We start from the raw sequence: 22140 nt of genomic DNA, 5'->3' as shown, positions 1-22140 counted from the left end.
CCCCACACTAAGTCCACAAAACCTAGAGCAGGATATCACTGATTGGGGTAGGAAAAATAAGATTCCTAAACTGGATGTAATTTTAAAATTTTAGACTGAATTAGAAATAACGTTATGGGCTTATAAATGTTGGGGATTGGATGGAAATCACTAAGATCTGCCCAGAGAATTATTAAAATATGGGAAAGGGAGTGTCAATAGAGCAAATTTCCCTCTGTCAGCAGCTAACATGGGAAAGCCACTTCATGTTTGTGATGCACCAAGCTCAGACTGTCCCAAATCTAGAGACATATTCAATAAGCCAGATTTCCTCACCAGACAAGAGGGGAGGATGAATCAAATGACTAGAGTTCCATTTCTTCATGCTTTTCCTGAATAATTTGTAGAATATTTCCCACCATCTTATACATTTTGAGAGATCTCCTTCCTTTCTTAGAAAGGAAATAATTAATTAAAGATATTTAGTAATTCAGAATTTGTTCTCAAATTTTCCATATTTCAGCTTTCATGATCAGAAATAAATTTATCGGTATGAAGTGCTCTTCAGAATGTAACCTCTTGAGTTCTAGGTCAATATCCGAGTTGATATTTCAAAACACTTAAAAAACCATAGGCAAGAGGTGGGCAATGACTAGTCCGAATGGATTGAGAGGCAGAGCAGGCCCTGGAGATGCCCTCCTTTTCCTTGTATTGATCTTTAACTTGCTGGAGAAGGCCCAGCTCACGTCAGTGTTTTTCCCTTCTCTCTATGAGTTTGTCCTATAAATTCCAGGCTGTATTGCTTGCTCTCTAAGGCTTCAAATGTTGTTCTATGTGTTCACCTGAGTTTTATAATTGTTCTCAGTGAGAAGGTTTGCTTGATGCAAACTATTTCATCCTGGCCAAAATCAGATTTTCCCCCCTGTGTACCACAATTTTGTTAATTTGTTACAGTTTGTTTTGTTATTTTGTCCTACTCTTGTCATCATTCCTTTCATAATTTTCTAATTTTCATTTTGATTTTCCCTTGTCCCATGGGCTTTTGTGTTAGAGCATCTTTTGGGCATCCTCAAATTCTCCGTCTCACATTTGACTTCTTATTCTGATTAAACCAGTATGCGGCCACCAAATCCATTAATGCCATGTAGTTCCACCCTCTGAGGCCAATTCTCAGAGACTCTAGTAACTCCCACCACCTCCATACTTAAGTGATTTGGAAATTGCCTTTCTCAAAAGCTATTGAAGTGGTCAAAAAAAGATAATCAGATGTTTCAAGGGATAAACTTTCTGTGACATGAATTTTGACCTGTGGGAATAGTAACCAGGGGCAGCCAGCACATAGGTAATATTTGTGTACATCCTGTCAATAAACTTCTATTTAACCAGTGCTTGAGTTCTTGGTAGCTTGAGAAGTAGAGACCAGTATTTTTAAGATCTACAATGTCCATTTTTAAAAACAGTTTATACTTCTCTACTGAAGTTTTCAAACTTGATTGTTATTTCCTTGTATATGGTCAGCATAATTGTATTCAAAACTGTTAAAGGTATTCAGCTTAGTTATTTTAAAGCATTACAGAAATTTCCTGTGTTTTTTTTTTAAATTGTCTGTTGTTTCCGTTGGGTTTCACTCTCCTTTTTTTCGGTAATATTTTTTTATTCAATTTGAGACATTTTATGTAAAAACATTGAGGTAATAATTTGAGAAGTGAGATAATATTATCTTTCTCCAGAGAAAATTTACATTTGCTTCTGGCATTTTCCTAGGAGAATTAGCAATCTCGGATTATCCTAATCTCTAGTATAGGAATTGAGAAAATTTGAAGTAGCGGTTTACCTGTATGTTTAGGGAATATTAGTTCTCAAGGTTTTAATCACAAATATTGGCAGTAGATATGTGACCTGGGCTCGTCCTTCTTGTTAGGATCTAAAATCTAGTAGTTTCCAACTAACCCTACAAGGTTGTCAAGAGTTCTGCTTAGTTTTTCATCCTCTCTGTTTCTTCTGGAGTTGGCTATCTGTAACAAAAAACTGCCCTACCTGTTAGATTCACCTCTCTGAATTTCCTTTTTTCCTGGTTCTTGGATAGTTCTTGACCTCATTTAAATCTCTCTGATATTTTAAAGATTAAAAAAAAATTTTTTCCACAGATTTTTCTAGTTGTCCTCAGCAGGAGGACTGGTCTACATAAACTAGTCCATCATTACTGGAAGCAAATGTTGCACATATAGAGTTTTTAATAAATATAATAGGAGAATTTCCTTAGGTGATATATGTGGTATAATCGAAAGTCACTGAGTGTATTAACATCTTAAGTAAACTAAATAATCATGAGAAATATATGTTCGTAATCTCTGTTTCTATGCTAGGGAAAGTATTGTTGGTCTCTGGCACTAGTTCTCATCAAGGCAGGCTTAGACAAATTTGTTTTTAGTTATATCATCTGCAAATAGTGATATTTTCATTTCTCATTCTTTTAATTTCTTAAATAAATCATGTAACTTTATTTATTGACTGTCATGCTACTGATATACTCATTGTCTTCCAACAAAAACAATATACCATGTGATAATATTGAATCATCTTGTCTTGATCTGGACTCTTAAGACAATGCTTCTAAAATGTCACCTCTAGTTATGTGCTGAATTTAGGTAATAAATATATTTTTTTATCATATTAATGAAGGAAATAATGAGCAATCAGAACTTAGAGAAATAGAATCTAGGCAAGATCCAGGAACTTCCATTGTAATGCTCTGTATTAACATGATCTGGTGTCTTAGTCCATATTATTTTGAGTGATAATATGATGTGAACCCTCAGGCCATGGGGCCACATGTGGGTGAAAAGACAATGGTATAGGAATGACAATACAAGTACCAGCCTTGTGATGGCAACTAGTTCTATGCTCATAGGACTTAGCATCTCTGACACTTTTCTGGTCCTCCATAATGTATTTTAAAATACGTTGTCCATATTATCTACAAAATTACTTTCCTTTAGGAAAATAATATATAAAATACATTTTTTATCTTTAGCAATTCCTGACATGGGTATTACATATAATTAATGCTCAGTATCTGTTTGAAAGCAATGGAAATTCTCAGTGAAACCAATGAAAGAAAAAATACTTCAATTATTTTAATTGAACCACTCCACAGATAAATCAAAAAGGGAAAAGAAATAAATGTTTATATACCACTATTCTACTACAATTTAGTTTCATTATACAAAATACTCTTGATACACATTCCAAAAAGACTTTCATTGAATCAATAGTGTAAAATATTTCAGGGAGAAAAATATAAAACTATAGCATAGATTGTTTATACTCTTTTTAATAGAAGTTTCCTTGCAGTATTAGTATAATATTTTTGACCTCAGAAAATTCTGGGAAAGTAAAATACGTACTATGTTAAAGTGAGAACGCTACTGAGGAAAGTTGGGGAAATGAACTACGCACTGTTTTCAAGTGAGAAAAGGTGATGTAGAAATGACCACTGCTAATGATAATTGATTTTTCCACTTGCAAAACTTCTGGCAATGTCTGTAATTAATACCTGATCCCAAGGCTGAATTACTGGTCCCACAATGCTACAAGTTAACATTCCAAGATTCTGCCAAGCGATTAAGCAGAAGAGGCTTATCTGTTGCTCCAAAAGCTCCTGGAAGGTTCAGACATTAACAGCACAGGGAAGGGCCGGACAGTGGCTCAGGCAGTTAGAGCTCCATGCTCCTGACTCCGAAGGCTGCCAGTTCGATTCCCACATGGGCCAGTGGGCTCTCAATTACAGGGTTGCCAGTTCAATTCCTCGACTCCCGCAAGGGATGGTGGGCTCCGCCCCCTGCGACTAAGATGGAACATAGCACCTCAAGCTGAGCTGCCGCTGAGCTCCCAGATGGCTCAGTTGGTTGGAGCACATCCTGTCAACCACAAGGTTGCCAGTTCGACTCCCGCAAGGGATGGTGGGCTACGCTTCCTGCAACTAGCAACAGCAATTGGACCTGGAGCTGAGCTGTGCCCTCCACAACTAAGACTGAAAGGACAACAACTTGGCTTGGAAAAAAAAAGTCCTAGAAGTACACACTGTTCCCCAATAAAGTCCTATTCCCCTTCCCCAATAAAATCTAAAATAAAAAAAAAAAAAAGAAGCACAGGGGAAATATCTTCTCCCATTCAGTAGGATCCTTTTTTGTTTTATTGATGGTTTCCTTTGCTGTGAAAAAAACTTTTTAGTTTGATGTAAACCCACATATTTATTTTTTCTCTTACTTCCTTTGCCCGAGGGGATATACAGTAAACATCTTACTGTGGGAAATGTCTGTAAACTTTCTTCCTATATTTTCTTCTAGGAGTTTTATGGTTTCAGATCTTACATTTAAGTTTTTAATCCATTTTGAATTTATTCTTGTATATGGTATAGGGAGTTAGTCCAGCTTCATTTTCTTGCATGTGTCTGTCCAGGTTTCCCAGCACCATTTATTGAATAGACTGTCTTCATGCCACCTTAAATTCTTGCTTCTATAGTCGTAGATTAAATGACCATTAGGCATGGATTTACTTCTGGGCTCTCTATTTTGTTCCTTTGATCTATGTGTCTATTTTTATGCCAGTACCATGCTGTTTTGGTTACTGTAGCCTTGTAGTATAATTTGATGTCAGGTATCATTATACCTCCTATTTTGTTCTTATTTCTCAAAAATGCCAAGGTGATCTGGGGTGTTTTATGGTTCAATATAAATTTTAGGATTATATGTTCTATTTCTGTGAAAAATTACCTTGGTAGTTTGATAGGAAATGCGTTGAATCTATATATTGCCTTAGGCTGTATGGACATTTTAACGATCTTAATTCTTCCTATCCATGAGCATGGTATGTGTTTCCATCTATTTGTATATTCTTTTATTTCTTTCATCAGTGTCTTATAATTTTCTGAGTATAGATTTTTCACTTCTTTGGTTAAATTTATTCCTACGTATTTTAAAGTCTTTGAAGCAATTGCAAATGGGATTGTTTTCTTAATTTCTCCTTCTGATATTTTATTATTGGTATATACAAATGCAACTGGTTTCTGAATGTTAATTTTGTATCCTGCTACTTTACTAAATTCATTGATATATCCAATAAGGGGTTAATATCCAAAATTTATAAAAAACTCAACTCAATTCCAGAAAGCAAACAACCCGATTAAAAAATGGGCAGAGGACATGAAGAGACATTTTTCTAGAGAGGGCATACGGATGGCAAACAGACATTCGAAAAAATGCTCAACCTCACTAATCATTAGAGTAATAAAAACCACAATGAGATACCATCTTACCCCAGTCAAAATAGCTATAATCAATAAATCAACAAACAACAAGTCCTGGCGAGGATGTGGAGAAAAGGGAACCCTCGTACACTGTTGGTGGAGTTGGTGGGATTGCAGATTGGTGCAGCCACTTTGGAAAGCAGTATGGAGGTATCTCAAAAATCTGGAAATGGAACTACCTTATGACCCAGCAATTCCACTCCTAAGTATCTATCTGGAGAAACCCAAAACCCTAATATGAAAAAATTTATGCATCTCTATGTTTATTGCAGCACTATGCACATTAGCCAAGACATGGAAACAACCAAAATGCCCATCGATAGACAACTGGATTAAGAAACTGTGGTACATTTATACAATGGAGTATTATGCAGCCATAAAGAAGAATGAAATCTTACACTCTTTGCAACAATATGGATGGATCTAGAGAACATTATAATAAGTGAAATAAGTCAGACAGAGAAAGACAAATACCATATGATCTCACATATATGTGGAATCTAAAGAAAAGAATAAATGAATGAACTAATCAGAAACAGTCTCAGAGACATTGACGAAAAACGGAAGGTTGCTAGATGGGAGAGGGGTTGGGGATAATGGGGAAGGTGAGGGGATTAGAAAGCACAATCAGTAACCACAAGATTACCACGGGGATACGAAAGTCAATTTGAGGAATGTAATCAATAATGTTGTAAAGATTTTGTAGAGTATCCGATGGACACTTGTCTTATTAGGGAGACCACCTCAGGGATGATGTAGATGCCTGATCACTGCACTGTACCCTCTGGTCTATCCTACCAAGGTCACGGTGTCTGTGTCAGGGATATATATCGGCATTTCCTGGATCCTGCCCCTTGTGTACAGCGGTGCTGTGTTCTATACAGGTGCTTATGACAATGGGCTTGAGGAATTATCTAGTGCCCTCAACTGTATAGGGGGTTGTCAAGTTGTTGTAAATCAATTTTGGATTTGGATGGATTTTCTATTATTTTTCACCCTTACTTGTGTTATGATAATTCTGTACAGTAATATTTTTCTGGTGGCTAGAAAACAGGCTAAAAGGATTGAAAACATTAATAGTAAAGTGGAAGAGTTATCAGGGACGTACAAAATTAGGGTGGTGAAGAGAGAAAGAAAAGCAGCTAAAACGCTAGTTATTACAGTGGTAGCATTTTTGATCTTGTGGTTAGTATATATGATTGATTCATTTATTGATTCTTTTTTGGGTTTTATAACACCTTCATATGTTTATGAGATATTTTGCTGGTTTGGTTATTATAACTCTGCTCTAAATCATTTGATTTATGCTTTATTTTACCTTTGGTTTAGGAGAGCAATAAAATGTATTATTAATGGCCAAGTATTAAAAGACAGTTCATCAAACGTAAATTTATTTTCTAAATTAGCCTAAACTTTAAATTTAAGAATTGGTGATATGTTGGGAATGTCCCAGTAATTGTGATGTGAAATACAGTACGTGAAAATGATCCATTAAATTGGGGAGAAATGGTACCTCAATATCAGTAGCATAACTTTTATGCTTTTCTTTTCTTGGTAAGTTGAATATCTTCAAGAATTTGATAGGAACATATTTACTAAAAAATGGTTAACATAAAGATGATTTTATTAGTTTCCCCAAATCAATCCATTTCTGTGCTTTGTCAGTTGTTAATTATTATCCTTTTCCAGGCCTTCCTTTCAAGCTTATTTTTCTGTCATTTTCAAAGGTTTCCTGGTTCCCTGTTCCCTGGGTAAGTCTTGTATTTCCTGTCTTTCTCTGGACTTGGTTAACTTTGCCTTCATTTTGAGAAGCTTGTTTTTGGGGTCTGGACTTTCTGGAGCTCGTAGAGATCGCTGAGCCTTATATATATATATCTGCCATTTCAGATTCAGGACCTTCCTCATAATTTATATTTTGTGGGTATTTTTCAAATGTGGGAATAACCATGACCAGATGGTGTAATTTCCACAACAGTGATGTTCCTTGTATGTGATTGCTTTCTCATTCCATGAGGGTTGTTGCTTTACCTTCTAATCATGAAGGAAGTCGATTTTCTGTCTATTTTTTTTTTCTGTAAACACTAGCCGAAGTTTGTAGATTACTGATGACAAAAATAACAATATATTGTAAGTTATGGGAAAAGGATGGATTTTTAAAGAAGTGGTAATGTGGCATATAGCTTTCTGTAAAAATATGTTAAGCTAAAAAAAAAAAATATGTTAAGCATCTTGCCTCATATTATTAATAAACTCAAACCTAATTTTGCAGATGTTTAAAAACTCAAAGAAAATACTGCTTTTATAAATTTTTCATTGGAGGGATCATGACTGAAAACCTATAGATTTATGTTCTTGATTTAATTTTTTAAATTTAAAAGAAAACCTGGCCATGCCTAGAAAAAAAATCAAGCTTGGAAAACTATGGGCAGCATACAAGATGAAGAGAGGGTTAATAGATTTAAAAATATAAAGGCCTTTTATACAGCAGTGAGACACAGACAAACACCCCACTGGACAAATTAACAGGCAATTTCAACAGAAAAAATTGAAATGGCTAATTAAAATGCCAGATGTAAAAATAATCAAAAAATTTTAATGAAAGTGTGATGGAGTTTCATATACCAAGTTAGCAAATCTTAGAAGGATCCGTAATCCCCATGCTTAATGAAAGCGTAGGAAACTGAGCACACTTGTGAGAGAATTGATCACGCTCACCTGCATCTCCAGAGAACATGATAGAGTTTCCAGTTTCTGAGGGGAATTAAACATTTTATAAAAAATGTAAAACATGCATGTCATTTTGACTCTATAGTTCCATTTCTGGCAAGTAATCCTGAGAAAAGAGCCAGGAAAGGAAGCAAACATAACAGGAACACTCATTGTATAACTTAATTATTACTGGTAAAAAGCCTAGATTAATATGGGATAAATTAAATGAATTATGCTCCTCCTATGTAATGGAATATTATAAAGCCTTTAAAAATTTCTAACAAGTTCTGTATAAATAGACATGGAAAGAAAACCACAACATCTGTTTTAAAAGACTATAAAATAGTATATAGAATATGGTCGTTATATATGTACATACTTCTATATGCTTTTACAAAGTCTAACTTTATGTATAATGGACAGTGTGTGATATGGGGGTGGATTTACTATGTTATTTATCTCTATCGCTTGAATGTTTCTGAATAAATTAACGTATAAAAACTGTTATTACCATAATTTTGAAGTTAGGTTTGCTTGTTTTAATTTAATAAAAATATATTCTGAATATATATATACACATACATATACATATAAGTATATATACATGCATATATATACACATATATACATATATATGTATATATATATATCCCTAGTATAATTTTTTCATACCTAATGAATCTAAATTGTAACTGCTTTGGTATAATTTAAGAGGTACATCTTTTTAAAAAATTTATTTAAAAATAGCTAATATAAAATATTATAAGTTACAGGGTTACACCATAGTTATTCAATATTTATATACCTAAAGAAGTGATCTCCATGATAAATACAGCAACCATCTGACACTATACCAAGCTATAACAACATTATTGACTATATTCCTCAAGCTATATACTACATTCCCATGACTTATTTGTTTTATACCTTGAAATTTGGACCTCTTATTTCCCTTCATCCCCCCCCCTTTTGTTAAATTTTTCAACTACAGTAGACATTCAGTATTATTTTATATTAATTTCAGGTGTATAGCATAATGGTTAGACATTTACATAATTTAAGAAGTGATCCCCCTGAGTAGTCTATTGCCCATCTAGCGCTATATATAGTTATTACCATATTATTGGCTATATTCTCTGTGCTTTAATTTACATCCCCATGACTGTTTTGTAACTACTGTTTGTACTTCTTGATCCTTTCACCTTTTTCACCCTGCCCCCAACCCCTTCTCGTCTATCATCCCAACAAATTTAGTTCACATCTGACACCATACGTAGTTATTAAAATATTATTGACAGTATTCCTTATGCTATACCTTACATCCCCATACCTACTTTGAAACAACCAATATGTACTTCTTAATCCCTTCCCCTTTTTTCACCCATGTCCCCAACCGCCCTTCCATCTGGCAACCATCAAAATGTTCTCTGTGTCTGAGTTTGTTTCTGTTTTTTTTTGTGTGTTAATTTTGTGCTTAGATTCCACACATAAGTGAAATCATATTGCTTCTGTCTTTGTCTGATATACTCCACTCAGCAGAATACCCTCTAGGTTCATTCATGTCACCACAGATGGCAGGAACCCATCCCCTTCCATGATCGAGCGATATTTAATTGTATATAAGTACCACATTTTCTTTATCCATTCTTCCACTAACAGACATGCAGGATGCCTCCACATCTTCGCCATTGTAAAAAATGCTGCAGTGAATTTATGGATGCACACGTCCCCTAGAAATAGTGTTTTGGGTTTCTCCCAAAAAATACCCAGTAGTGGGATTACTGGGTCCTTCATTGTCTCTACTTTGTTTTAAAGTCTATTTTGTCTATTTTACAAGTAAGCATTACTACCCCAGCTCTTTTGGTTTTTTTTTATTCCATTTTCATGAGATATCTTTTCCATCTCTTTACTTTCTGTCTGTGTCTGTCCTTCAATCTGAAGTGAGTTTCTTGTAGTCAACATATGTAAAGGTCTTGTTTTCTTATCCATTTCCCCACCCTCTGTCTTTTGATTGGAGAATTTATTCTATTTACATTAAAAGCAATTGACATTTTATTATTCGTAATTTTGACCTTTTCCCCCTACCTCCCGTCTTAAAGAAATCCCTCTAAGATTTCTTGTAATATTGGTTTGGTAGTGATGAACTCTTTAGCTTTTTCATATCTGGGAATCTCTTTATCTTTCCTTTGATTTTAAATGACAGCTTTGCTGGGTAGAGTACCCTTGGTTGTAGGTCCTTGCTTTTCATCACCTCAAATATTTTGTCAGTTAGTTCTGGCCTGCAAAGTTTCTGTTAAGAAATCAGCTGAAAATCTTAGGGGAGCTTTCTTATAAGTTACTATTTGCCTTTCTCTTGCTGCTTTGAAAATTCTCACTTTGTCTTTAGCCTTTGCCATTCTAATAATAAGTCTAGGTGAGGGCCTGTTTGGGTTCATCCTGTTTGGGACTCTCTGCACTTCCTGGACTTGTATGTCTATTTCCTTTGCCAGGTTAGGAAAGTTTTTAGTCATTATTTCGACAATAGGTTCTCAATCTCTTGCTTTTTCTCTTTTCTTCTGTTACCACTATGATGCAAATGTTACTCTTAATGTTGTCCCAGAGGTCTCTTAAACTCTCCCTACATTTTTTGGATATGTTTTCCTTTTTGCTGTTCTGATTTGGTGTTTTCTGCTACCTTGTCTTCCAAACTGCTGATTTGATCCCTTGTTTCCTCTCTGCTGGTGATTCCTTGCAGTGCATTCTTCCTTTCAGTTACTGTATTCTTCACTTCACTTGGTTCTTTTTTATGGCTTCTATGTCTGTCTTAGTTTGCTATCTCTGTTGAAGTTCTCACTAAGTTCCTTGAGCATCCTAATGACTACTATTTTGAACTCTAGCTCTGGTAAGTTACTTACCTCTATTTTGTTTAGTTCTTTTTCTGGATTCTTCTCCTGTTCTTTCATTTGAGACGTATTTCATTGTTTACTCGTTTTGTCTGCCTCTCTGTTTTTTTCTGTGTTAGGTAGGTCTTCCATGTCTCCTAGTCTTGGCCAGGTAGCCTTATATAGTAAGTGTCCTGTGGGACATAATTGGCAGAGTCTCCATGGTCACCTGCTCTGGGTGCTCCAGAGTATCCCGTGTGTGGGAATTGTGTGCCTTCTTGTTACAGTTGAGACTTGATCTCTATTGGCACATCAGTGGGTGGGATTGACCCTCAGGCTGATTGGCTATGAGCTTTGGCCCTGTCCACAGCTTACAGGCTGTTGTGCCAGGGAGCTTATACCACTGTGTGGGATTCACCCCAGCATACTCTGGTACCTGTTCAGACCACCCTTTGTGTGTGTTGCTTGTGGGGCTGTTTAGGAGATGGTCTGCTACGGTCTGAAGCCAACCTCCAAGTTTATTGGCTCTGGGGCTCTTTGGAGGGTCTCTGGTGCAGACCCAGGTCACTCACTGCCTGTGACTCCTTGGGAAATACCTGGTAGGAGCTACAAAGTGATCTGTGGTTGTTTGCTGTCTGTTCTAAGCCTCGAGGCGCGTGGGAGAGACCATGAAACGAACCGAGGATGGCAGCCACCAGTACCAGGCCTGGGATAGCTCCACAAAAAGCCTGGCCACCCTGAGTCCTGCTGCCACCTGCTGGCTTTCTTAAGGTTCAGCTACTAATAGAGCCTCATGTGGTATGCAAGTTGTGTAAGGCAGGGCCTCTGAGATTCACTATAGTGGGAAGGGTTGTGGTCATTATGTTAACACAGACTCTGATTTGGTGCCAGTGCTGAGCCTGGAGTTACTCAGCAAAATTCTCAGAGCACATCAAGGCCAGTTGCTGCACCATGGGGCCCAGGGACTCCAATATTTTGCCCAGAAAGAGTGCAGTGGGGCAGGACTGGCTGCTCTGGGAAAATATGCCTTGGGCATTGGGGGAGTTGAATAGGGCAGGGTCACAATGAGTCAGCAGGGCAGAGCCCCAGAGCTCACCAGACCAATCAGATTCAGATTTGGCCTTGTGGGGGCGGGCTCAACACAAGAAAGATGGCGTCCGCCTACCTGCTGAAGGGAAGAAGACCTCACACAGGGAAAATGCGTGTTGCCCCTCAGTCTTCCCAGGAAGCCGCATACCTCAGTTTTTCCCACCTTTTGTCCCTGACACCCTCAAGTTACTATCCCTCCACTGGAGCCTAAGGTAAGTGCCTGTGAGTGAGTCTGTATGTGGGCCCGTTAAGAGGACATCTGGGTTTCCCACAGCCTTCCGTCGCACCTGGTGGTCGGAATCCCCACTATTTTTCACAGCCAGGTGTTGTGGGGGCTCCTGGTACTGGCACCAGTACTCTGGGCTGGGGAGCCTGGTGTGAGGGTTTCGGGTCCCTCACTCCTCTGGGGGAAACCTCTGCAGCCAAGATCTGCCTCCTGATTCTCAACCACCACACAAAGGTTTGGGGTCCATTCAGCCTCTCTGTCCCTCCCACCAATCTTGACATGGCTTCTTTATATTTTAATCATAGGACTTCTATGGGGCTAGAGTTCAGATAGTTCTCCAGGTTGATTGTTCTAGAATTTAGTTGTAATTTTAATGTGTTCATGGAAGGAGGCAGGCACAGAGTTTAGTCTGCCACCTTGTATCATTTTAGGAGCTACATCTTAAAGTGATTAAAATATCTTGGAAATGACATCTTAACATTATTAAATTATTTGTAACATTGTTTTGCTGCATGTCTTTAAGATCTTCCATCTCTTCCTTGACTAAATATTAATCATGTGCTGCCTCATAACCTCTTATGAATACATTCAGCCTAATTCCACTTTACATCCCTTCCACATTGTTATCACACCCTTGAGTTCCATTCCCACATACAGATATTTCTTAGGTTTCTGTTAATGTAGATTTGCAAAGTCATGCCTTCTTCTGGTCTTGTGTTGTATGTCCTCATGGGTCACACTTTGTACCTCATCCTTTGGGGCTGCTGGGACCTGAGTCTGATTATAGGTCTATAGGGAAGGGGTCTTAGGGGTGGTCTGAGGAGGGCCAATGATCCATTGTAAGGCAGCTAGCTCAGGTGAGAGGATTATAGCTTCTTCAGGCAAGGGGAACTGACCTCCTCAGGCAGCCGTGAGAAAGCTTCCTCTACTGGCAATAAAGGCTTGACAGAATTTAGGAGATGGAAGTTGCCAGTTTCATATGGGCCTGCCTATCTGTCACCATCCTAATTTTTAGTATCCCTTTCCTTCCCAATCAATGCCAGAATTTTAGCAAAAGATGCCGTGGGAGTTTGAGAATTCAATTTGCATTTTAATTTAGCCACCTACAGAATTAGGGTTGGGGTATGGTGTTCAGAAACTCACTCCTATGGCTATAGAAAATATGGGTTCCATTCTTTCAAAGTATTCATTGTAGCTTTCAGGTCCGTTATATGGAACTTGAACTTGTAATTTATAGCCTTTCTAGCTCATCATTTTCTTCCCCTACGTTCTCCTGAGCAGTTAAAAAAAACAAACCAACTCATTATACTTGTCATTTTAACTAAAATGTTGTATAAGGCAGCAAATACATGTCACCCAGAGCCTTTTCTTCCGTAGGCCCTTGCTTACAGGTATCTACAGATACTGTGAGTAAATGTTTTAGCATAGTAGGTAATGGGCTGCCAGTTTCTTTGCTACCACTGGAAACAGGGTCTTTAATGCCTTCAAATGCCTCACAACGTATTTAAAACTAATAAGACAAGAATCATCGACCTAAACATAAACACTAAAATTATAAAAATTCTAAAAGAAGCGCAGAAGAAAATAGTTGTGACATTATTTTAGGCAAAGGTTTCTTAGACAAGAAACAAAAGCATTAACTGTAAAAATTTATAAGTAGTTTTTTATCAAAATTAAAATCTTCTACTCTTCAAAAAATACTCTCAATAAAATGAAAAGTACAATATTCATAACATATATTTCTAGAGGACTTGCACCCAGTCAACTCAAAAATAATAAAATTTGAAATCTACTAAAAAATGGTCAAAAATGTTAATGTATAGTTAACCAAAGTAGACACAGTAGAGGCCAATAACAACATGGACAAATTCCCAACATCACCATTCATAAAATTTAAAACATGAGATTCTATTACATAGCATCTAATATGGTTAAAATAAAAAGAAATGGCAATGACAAGTATTGACGAGGACTTGGAGCAATTGGAACATTCATAGATTGCTGGTGGGAGTACAAAATGGTTCAATTACTTTAGAAGACAGTTTATAGTTTCTTGTATAGTTACACATACGCTTCCCATATGATCTAGCAATTCGTCTCCAAGGAGTTTACTGAAAGATATACTAACACATGTCTATGCAAAGAATTGCGTATGGATGTTCATACCAATACTATTAACAACCCCAGACTGAACATAAGTTCAAATGTCAGTCAACAGACACATGGATAAAATAATTGTGGTATATTAACACAGTGGCATACTGTTTAGCAATAACAAGGCATGAACTGATAATATACCTAATAAATGGATAAATGTTACAGACCTTGAGCTGAGAGAAAGCAGCTGGTCACAGAAGAGTTCATAGTATATGATGCTATTTGCATGTCATTTTCATACCAGGAAAACTAATCAGCAGTGATAGAATGGAGACCAGTGATTGCCTAGGGCAGGAGGAGGGAGATGTGGGGATAGATTGACTATTAAAAGGGCACAAGGAAAACTGCTGAGGTGTTGGAAATATTCTATATCTTGGTATTGGAAGTGGTTGCGTGGATGGATAGATTTATTATGTCATCAACCTGCACACTTTAAAAGTGTGAAATTTTCAAATACAAAGTACACCTAATATCAAAAAGCTGATTTTAAAAATGACCAGAAGTCATGCATCAGAAAAATATTTTTCATAGCCTCAGCTGAGATCTTTTCTAGAGCTTGAAGACAATAAGCTTAATTTCTCAAAGGTAACATACAGAGTCATAATATAGGAATCTCCACTTTCCAGAAATTAAACATTTTGTTTTTTAAATATCTTCCACATTATTCCTATTTAAAAAGAAACACAGAAAAGAACAAACAAAAACACCTTAGCAGGAACTACATTTTGTTTGTACATATAGTTTGTTTTATATCTCCTTGAGAAAAATACCTTGTACTCTGCTCTCCCACTTTTCCAAATCAGAATTATTAAAGCTAAACCTGAAGCATTCCAGTGTTTAATATATAATTCTGCATTTAATTTCTTTAGCACAAACAAATACTGGAAGTGATGAAGAGTTTTATTGAAAGAGCTTTAGTGACAAACATAAATCATAAACAAATTGTTCTTACAAAAATAAAAATGCAATCTCAATAATTAGTAAAAATAAACAACATGGCTTTCAAATTCTGGACAAAGGTTTTCAAAGACAGGCACTATTTCCATTTCCTTTTCTATTTCATGAAAAGGACAAATGTCATCAAGGGATTAGAAGTGCAGAACTTATTTATAGCATAAATATAATCATTACTAAAGTTTCTTTCTTTCCACACATTGCACTATGGGGATTCAATCTTAAGGGCTTTAGATATTTGCAATTATTTAGCTACTTTCTTGAGGGGGCAGAGTGTTTTGAGTGTTATTCTAGCTCTGATAAATTAGGAAAAGATGCTAATAAAATGTGGCATTTCGTATATGCATCATAACAGCTCTTGGATGACTAACACTTCTCAGATAAGAAATCGTAGGTAATGCAAAGAAAGATTTTTACAATTTAAATAAACAGAATTTTATGTAATGATAAAATTAACTGCTTATTCAGTTCAAAGTAAATTATTTTGAGATGAAGCTATGAGTCAGTTTCCAAATATGAAAATAAGAATTTGTACTTACAGAGAACTAGGGCCAAAATGTACTGGCAATTGCTGACATATTGTACACACTATTTTTAAAGGACTTTGAAAATGACATATGTGGAATGACATGTTTGGCCGTAGAGGATGATAGCTTTTCCAGGTATCAAAACAGAGAATCATGGGCAGTGATATGCCGGCTCCTGTAGCTACACAGCTCTGCTACGAGAACGTGAATGGATCCTGTGTCAAAACTTCCTACTCGCCAGGCCCCCGCCTGATTCTGTACACGGTGTTTGGCTTTGGCTCTTTGCTGACTGTATTTGGAAACTTCTTGGTGATGACTTCAGTTCTTCATTTCAAGCAGCTGCACTCTCCAGGCAATCTTCTCATCGCTTCCCTGGCCTGTGCTGACTTCTTGGTGGGAGTCACTGTGATGCCCTTCAGTGCAGTGAGGTCTGTGGAGAGCTGCTGGTACTTTGGGGAGACTTACTGTAAATTTCACTCTTGTTTCGATGGGTCATTCTGTTATGCTTCTATCTACCACTTGTGTTTTATTTCTCTCGATAGATACATCGCAATCACTGACCCTCTGGTCTACCCAACCAGGTTCACACCCTCTGTTTCTGGCATATGTATTGCCTTCTCCTGGCTCCTTTCCATTATTTATTCTTTTTCCCTTTTTGGCACAGGAGCAAATGAAGCTGGGCTGGAGGAACTAGTAAGTGCTCTCACCTGTGTGGGAGGTTGTCAAGTTGCAGTGAATCAAAGTTGGGTATTGGTAAATTTTCTATTATTTTTCATACCCACGCTTGTGATGATGACTGTTTACTTCAAGATTTACCTCATTGCTAAACAGCAGGCTAGAAAAATTGAAAGTATGAGCAATAAGACTGTGAGAACATCAGACAGCTACAAAGACAGAGTGGCCAAGAGGGAGAGAAAAGCCGCAAAAACATTGGGCATCGCAGTGGTAACATTTCTGATTTCATGGTCACCATACTTGATTGGTACAATAATTGATGCCTTCCTAGGTTTCATCACACCCACCTATATTTATGAAATATTAGTTTGGATTGCTTACTATAACTCAGCTATGAACCCCTTGATCTATGCTGTATTTTATCCTTGGTTTCGAAAAGCCATCAAACTGATTGTCACTGGTCAAATCTTAAGAGAGAATTCCTCAACAATAAGTTTATTTTCTGAGTAGTTTCTGTATTTATATTGTGACGATTGAAAATAGATTCTGAGTGGACTCACAATGGGGAGAAAAATATTGATCATAAATGTGCAAGATCTTCTTAGGTAAAAGCATAGAATTCTGCTTCAATTTTGACCCAAACACGTAAATTCAAGTTCAACGTTCTGTGGTAAAGATAGCATTAAAATCTGATTGTAATGAAAACAGCATAGCCTTATAGCCAGAAATGATTGAATTACAGTACTCTGACATTTAATACTGTGATCTTGGGTTGCTCAGTTCTCTGATTCTCACTACGCTTCTCTATTTAATAACCCCTCCCTGGTAGTATTCTTGAAAAAATGTAAAATAAATAATAAATAAGATTTTATATATATGAAATCATAATCCTGCCTTTTATTACTTTATATTGGTTCAATCCCTGGCTATATCTTTTCTCAGTTCCTATGTAATATTTTTTCTATTAAATTTTAAATGCAACTAAGAGATACTCAGAGAGATGGAGTCTCCTTGCTCAGAGAGGGCAAAGGACTGAATCTACACTGTCTGGTGTTCAGCTTTGCAGAACCAAAAATGTGATTTCAGAGTCACATACAATCAGTCCAGACATAGAACATTAAGTATAATATCAACTTAGTTATTTACAATGAGAGAGGTAACTGGTGTCATAAGTAATAACATTCGTTTATTCAGGGAGCTTCTTACTGGTGAGTAAGTCTGCTCATAATATTAGAGTTCAGAAATGGTACCAGTTAACATATGTTTAAAGCAAGGGTTTTAATCTTGTCATTCGTTATTTTACTTTATTTTGAAATCAATTTATTCTTTATCACTTAAATCGCACATTGTTTCAAAATTATTTACAGGGGCTTCAAGGATGTAGAAAAGCATAATTTTACAAAGTGTTCAAAAAAAGAAAGAAAACTGAAATGAAGGAAATAAAATAAAGCCAAGTCAGAGGCCTGAAAATGTAGTGTTTCCTTATGACCCATAAACTTAGTTCCAAAGCAAAAAAGGAAACTGAATTAGTTGTGCAATTCACAGTGGATAAACCAAGCCAGTTATTTCAGAGAGTTTTCTTGCTAGTAAAACTGAAGGGTGCTGTATGTTTCATGAACAATGTAAATCAATTACTTGATTCTATTCTACATTTTGTTTTGTCGCAATAAGACATCAAGATTTTACAATCAGATTATCATGTTTTGGGGCAGGAGTGAATATATATAAAAAGATTCTTGCTGTATTTCTTTAATTTCTAACTGATGTAATAAAGCATTATCTATTAGCACATCATTTCTAATTATTATCACACAAATGCTTTGAATGGGTAAGCCTCTTCTAAGAATGAGTTATTTCTGATTATACTGTTCTTAGGAGAAACTCTTGTCTTTATTTCATTTCTCTTTTTTTTAATAATTTATTTTTTAAAATTTATTGGGGTGACAATTGTTAGTAAAATTACATAGATTTCAGGTGCACAATTCTGTATTACATCATCTATGAATCCCATTGTGTGTTCACCACCCAGAATCAGTTCTCCTTCCATCACCATATATTTGATCCCCCTTACTCTCATCTCCCACCCCCCAACCCCCTTACCCTTTTGTAACCACTAAACTATTGTCTGTGTCTATGAGTTTCTGTTTCTCATTTGTTTGTCTTGTTCTTTTGTTGATTTTGGTTTATATACCACATATCAGTGAAATCACATGGTTCTCTGCTTTTTCTGTCTGACTTGTTTCGCTCAGCATTACACTCTCAAGATCCATCCATGTTGTCACAAATGTTCCTATATCATCTTTTCTTACCGCCGAATATTATTCCGTTGTGTATATATACCACAACTTCTTTATCCATTCATCTATCGAAGGACATTTTGGTTGTTTCCATGTCTTGGCCACCGTAAACAAAGCTGCAGTGAACATTGGAGCATACGTATCTTTATGTATAAATGTTTTCTGATTTTTTGGGTAGATACCCAGGAGAGGGATTGCTGGGTCATATGGCAATTCTATTCGTAATTTTTTGAGGAACCTCCACACTGCCTTCCATTCACAGATGACAAAAGTCACCCTAGACTGTTTAGTGTCACTTTACCCACAATCCTTCAGTTCCGACATTGAATATCATCAATTTATTTTGCTTCTTGTGGTTTCACTATAGTAACTCTTTCTAATCCTGTTCTGCAAGCTACCAAATAATCATACTGCCTCATTTTATTTTTTAATTATTTTTATTTTTTTAAAAAATTTTATTAGTTCCAGGGGCACAAGACAAAGCAATACTTAGACGTTTATCATTTATATCCCTCACACAGTGTGAACCCCCCTCTCCCTATCCACTATCCCTCTGACATCGCACAGAGCCATTACATTTCCACTGTCTCTATTCTAATGCTGTACTCTGCTTCCTGTAACCATGTATATATATATATAAAACTATAGTTGGCATTCATTATTGTTCAGCTTCACATGTACAGTGCAGAGATCAGGCATCTACATCACCCCTGAGATGGTCTCCCATATGGGACACGTGTCCATCAGATACCTTACAAAATCTTTACATTATTGATTACGTTCCCCAAATTAATTTTCAAAACCCTGTGGCCATCTTGTGGTTACCGACTATTTTCTAAACCCCTGACCTTCCCTCTTATCCCACACCCACCCATCTAGCAACCCCCAGTTTTTCCTCTGTCTCCAAAACTGTTTCTGATTAGTTTGTTCACTTATTCTTTCATACTGCCTCATTTTAAAGACAAAGAAGCTAAAATGAAAGTGTTTAAGAAATCTGATGAATGTGATAAAGCTTCTGGATTCAAATAAGTATTTCTAACATCTAGTTTAATACATTTACTCTTATCTTTCCTTTTTTTAATATAACCTTTCTAATATATTAGACAAATCATCTATCACTTTCTTTCCAAGATCAATATACTATTCTGTCTATTTTTATGAGTATTTGAAAGCTTTCATTATAAAAGACACAAGCTACTGTCATCATTATACTCTTCTGTGAACCACTCTGGTTGTGTGAGGACCAATCTATTGGCCTTTGCTACAAAGAACATTTATTGAGTGCTTATGGTATGTAATACATGAGTTCTGGAACCAAAGGATATAACAATAAAAACAATTTAAACCTGATAAATATTTATCTATGTTGATGGGACACTCATTCTGTGCATAGAATTGTCTTACCTGCATTAACTCACTTCATCTTCACAACAACCTTATGAGCAAAGGAATATTATTACTTCTATTTTAGAATGAGGAACCTGAGGCATTAAGAAGTGAGTCACATGCCCCTGGTGGTATACTTTGTTTAACCATAGAACCAATATGGACACCCAGGGGCCAGAGAGTAAGTGAAGTAACCACTAACTTCTTCCTCTCCTTACAAAAGAGAATGTGGCCACCTTCCATACTCAACTGGTTGAGAACAATTTGGAATACATGTTTTTATACATATTTCTGCAAAATAATAAAAAATAAGCATCATAAAGAAAAGTCCATCATAAACAAAGTTCTTTGGGGAGATGGGGACATTGGAGGGAGTAATTAATTTGCTGTGATATAAAATTTTAATGTATGGTTTTCTACTCATCACATCTTTTCATTATTGGAATCGTGTTTTATTGTATGAATTTTTGTTCTCCTGAGGCTGAATGGAAGGACATTTAGATAAACTGTATCTTCATTACTAAAGCAGAGTTGGTCTTAACATCTAGCAAAATCATGATCTTATTGTTTTATAGTTTTTACTTATTTGGTTCCTTTGTGCCTTTTCTCCACACAAATCACTTCATCTCATCTAAGCATTGTTGAGAGATTAGAAATTTCATCTAGCTTTATCCTAAGGATTTTATTAGTTCATTATTATAGATTACAATATAATTATGTTTGCAAATTTTATGCACCCTTAATAGCTCAGGTATTTAACAGGACCTAATGTTTCCCTTTATATTTTTTCCATGTGTAAAGATTAAAACAATGGAGACAATAGATGGATTTCTATGCATCCTTTCTTAGGGACCACTATGTTCATTGTGTCTGTGACATTACTATCTGCTTTCTAATGATTTGCTGTGCGTATTTGTTTTCCCCCAAAACTGTGTTATTCAGGACAATGTCCTTTCTTTTCATTTTTATAGTGCCAGCAGAAACCTTGCACTATACTTGGAAATAAAGAATAATCAATAAATATTTACTGAACAAATAGGTGTATATTTTGTTTCATTGTGGAAATACCTTAATAAGTTTATATAAAATGTGCATTGTCATATTAAGAAAATATGAATCAGCATGAATCATTTTTTATGCATCCAAGTAGTTATTATCAATGTTGCAGACACCGCATGTGTTGATTTGTGGTGAATGTTTCTGACCATTCATGGAAATGAGTGTTCTGAATCGTCCTCTGGAAAGAGCCTCCCTCTCTAACTGTAGGACAGTGGTAGTTGAATTCAAAGGACACAAAAATTATCAAACAGAAAGTGTTATGTTTTCCACATTCCCCTTACTACCCATTAATTAGACTGTGATGATAGACTCACAAAATATTCAAACTGAAAATTACCTTTAAAATAATCAAATCTAAGCCATCCTTTTTTAGATGCAAGCTGCAGCTTAAGTAACCTGAGCAAGGTCAGACCACCAGAACCTCATGAATTCATGTATGGGTCTGGCCACACTCCAGCGGTGTCCAGCTGTCCACAGGGCCTGGATCACCCTCGTCTTCTCCAATATCTGGTCACCGTGCAACCTCCCCTTTCTGAGGATTACTCATCTCTCCAACTCTCTTCCATTAGATCTGCCTTGCCTGCTTCTATATATTCAAATACATAGCCATATATATTTCTCCATTAGCTTAGAGAGATTTATATAGTATTTCAATTATAATTTTAGCTACAATTAGAATAGAATTCTGGGTTTTAAAAAAATCCCTGAGTTGTTGGGGTTATCACTTTGTCAGTGGTGTAAATGTCTAATCACTATGTTGTTTTGTACACCTGAAACTAATAAAAAAATTAAAAAAAAGGAAAGAAGATCCCTGTGAACTTTTAAAGCATTTCTCTGTTGCCTCCTGAGACCTACTGTACTGCTAAGAAGTGTGATGCCAGCATGCTGGTCACTCCTTTGGCTTGAACTACCT

General features: G+C 36.2%; 2 protein-coding genes across 2 annotated transcripts; both read left to right on the top strand.

Moving 5' to 3' along the window:
* The first annotated feature begins 627 nt into the window (after positions 1-627).
* On the top strand, positions 628-6698 carry LOC141571797 (trace amine-associated receptor 6-like). Its single transcript, XM_074333957.1, has 2 exons — positions 628-725; positions 6047-6698. Exons 1-2 carry the CDS (start codon positions 628-630, stop codon positions 6696-6698), a joined length of 750 nt encoding a protein of 249 aa, XP_074190058.1.
* A 9276-nt stretch (positions 6699-15974) lies between these two features.
* LOC141571898 (trace amine-associated receptor 7a-like) lies at positions 15975-16995 on the top strand. Its single transcript, XM_074334004.1, has one exon. The coding sequence runs from the start codon at positions 15976-15978 to the stop codon at positions 16993-16995; it is 1020 nt and encodes a 339-aa protein (XP_074190105.1). The 5' UTR covers position 15975.
* Positions 16996-22140: the final 5145 nt, after the last annotated feature.

This window comes from Rhinolophus sinicus, linkage group LG05 (genome assembly GCF_036562045.2).
Source record: "Rhinolophus sinicus isolate RSC01 linkage group LG05, ASM3656204v1, whole genome shotgun sequence".
NCBI lineage: Eukaryota > Metazoa > Chordata > Mammalia > Chiroptera > Rhinolophidae > Rhinolophus > Rhinolophus sinicus.
The sequence above is the reverse complement of the archived record's forward strand: the minus strand, read 5'-3'. Positions and strand labels throughout refer to the sequence as shown.

Bases quoted from the DNA above. Each gene is read 5' to 3' on its own strand.
- LOC141571898 (XM_074334004.1), top strand. From the start codon at position 15,976: ATGCCGGCTCCTGTAGCTACACAGCTCTGCTACGAGAACGTGAATGGA.
- LOC141571797 (XM_074333957.1), top strand. From the start codon at position 628: ATGACTAGTCCGAATGGATTGAGAGGCAGAGCAGGCCCTGGAGATGCC. The intron at 726-6,046 runs GTCAGTGTTTTT...GGGATGATGTAG, and splicing joins CTGGAGAAGGCCCAGCTCAC to ATGCCTGATCACTGCACTGT.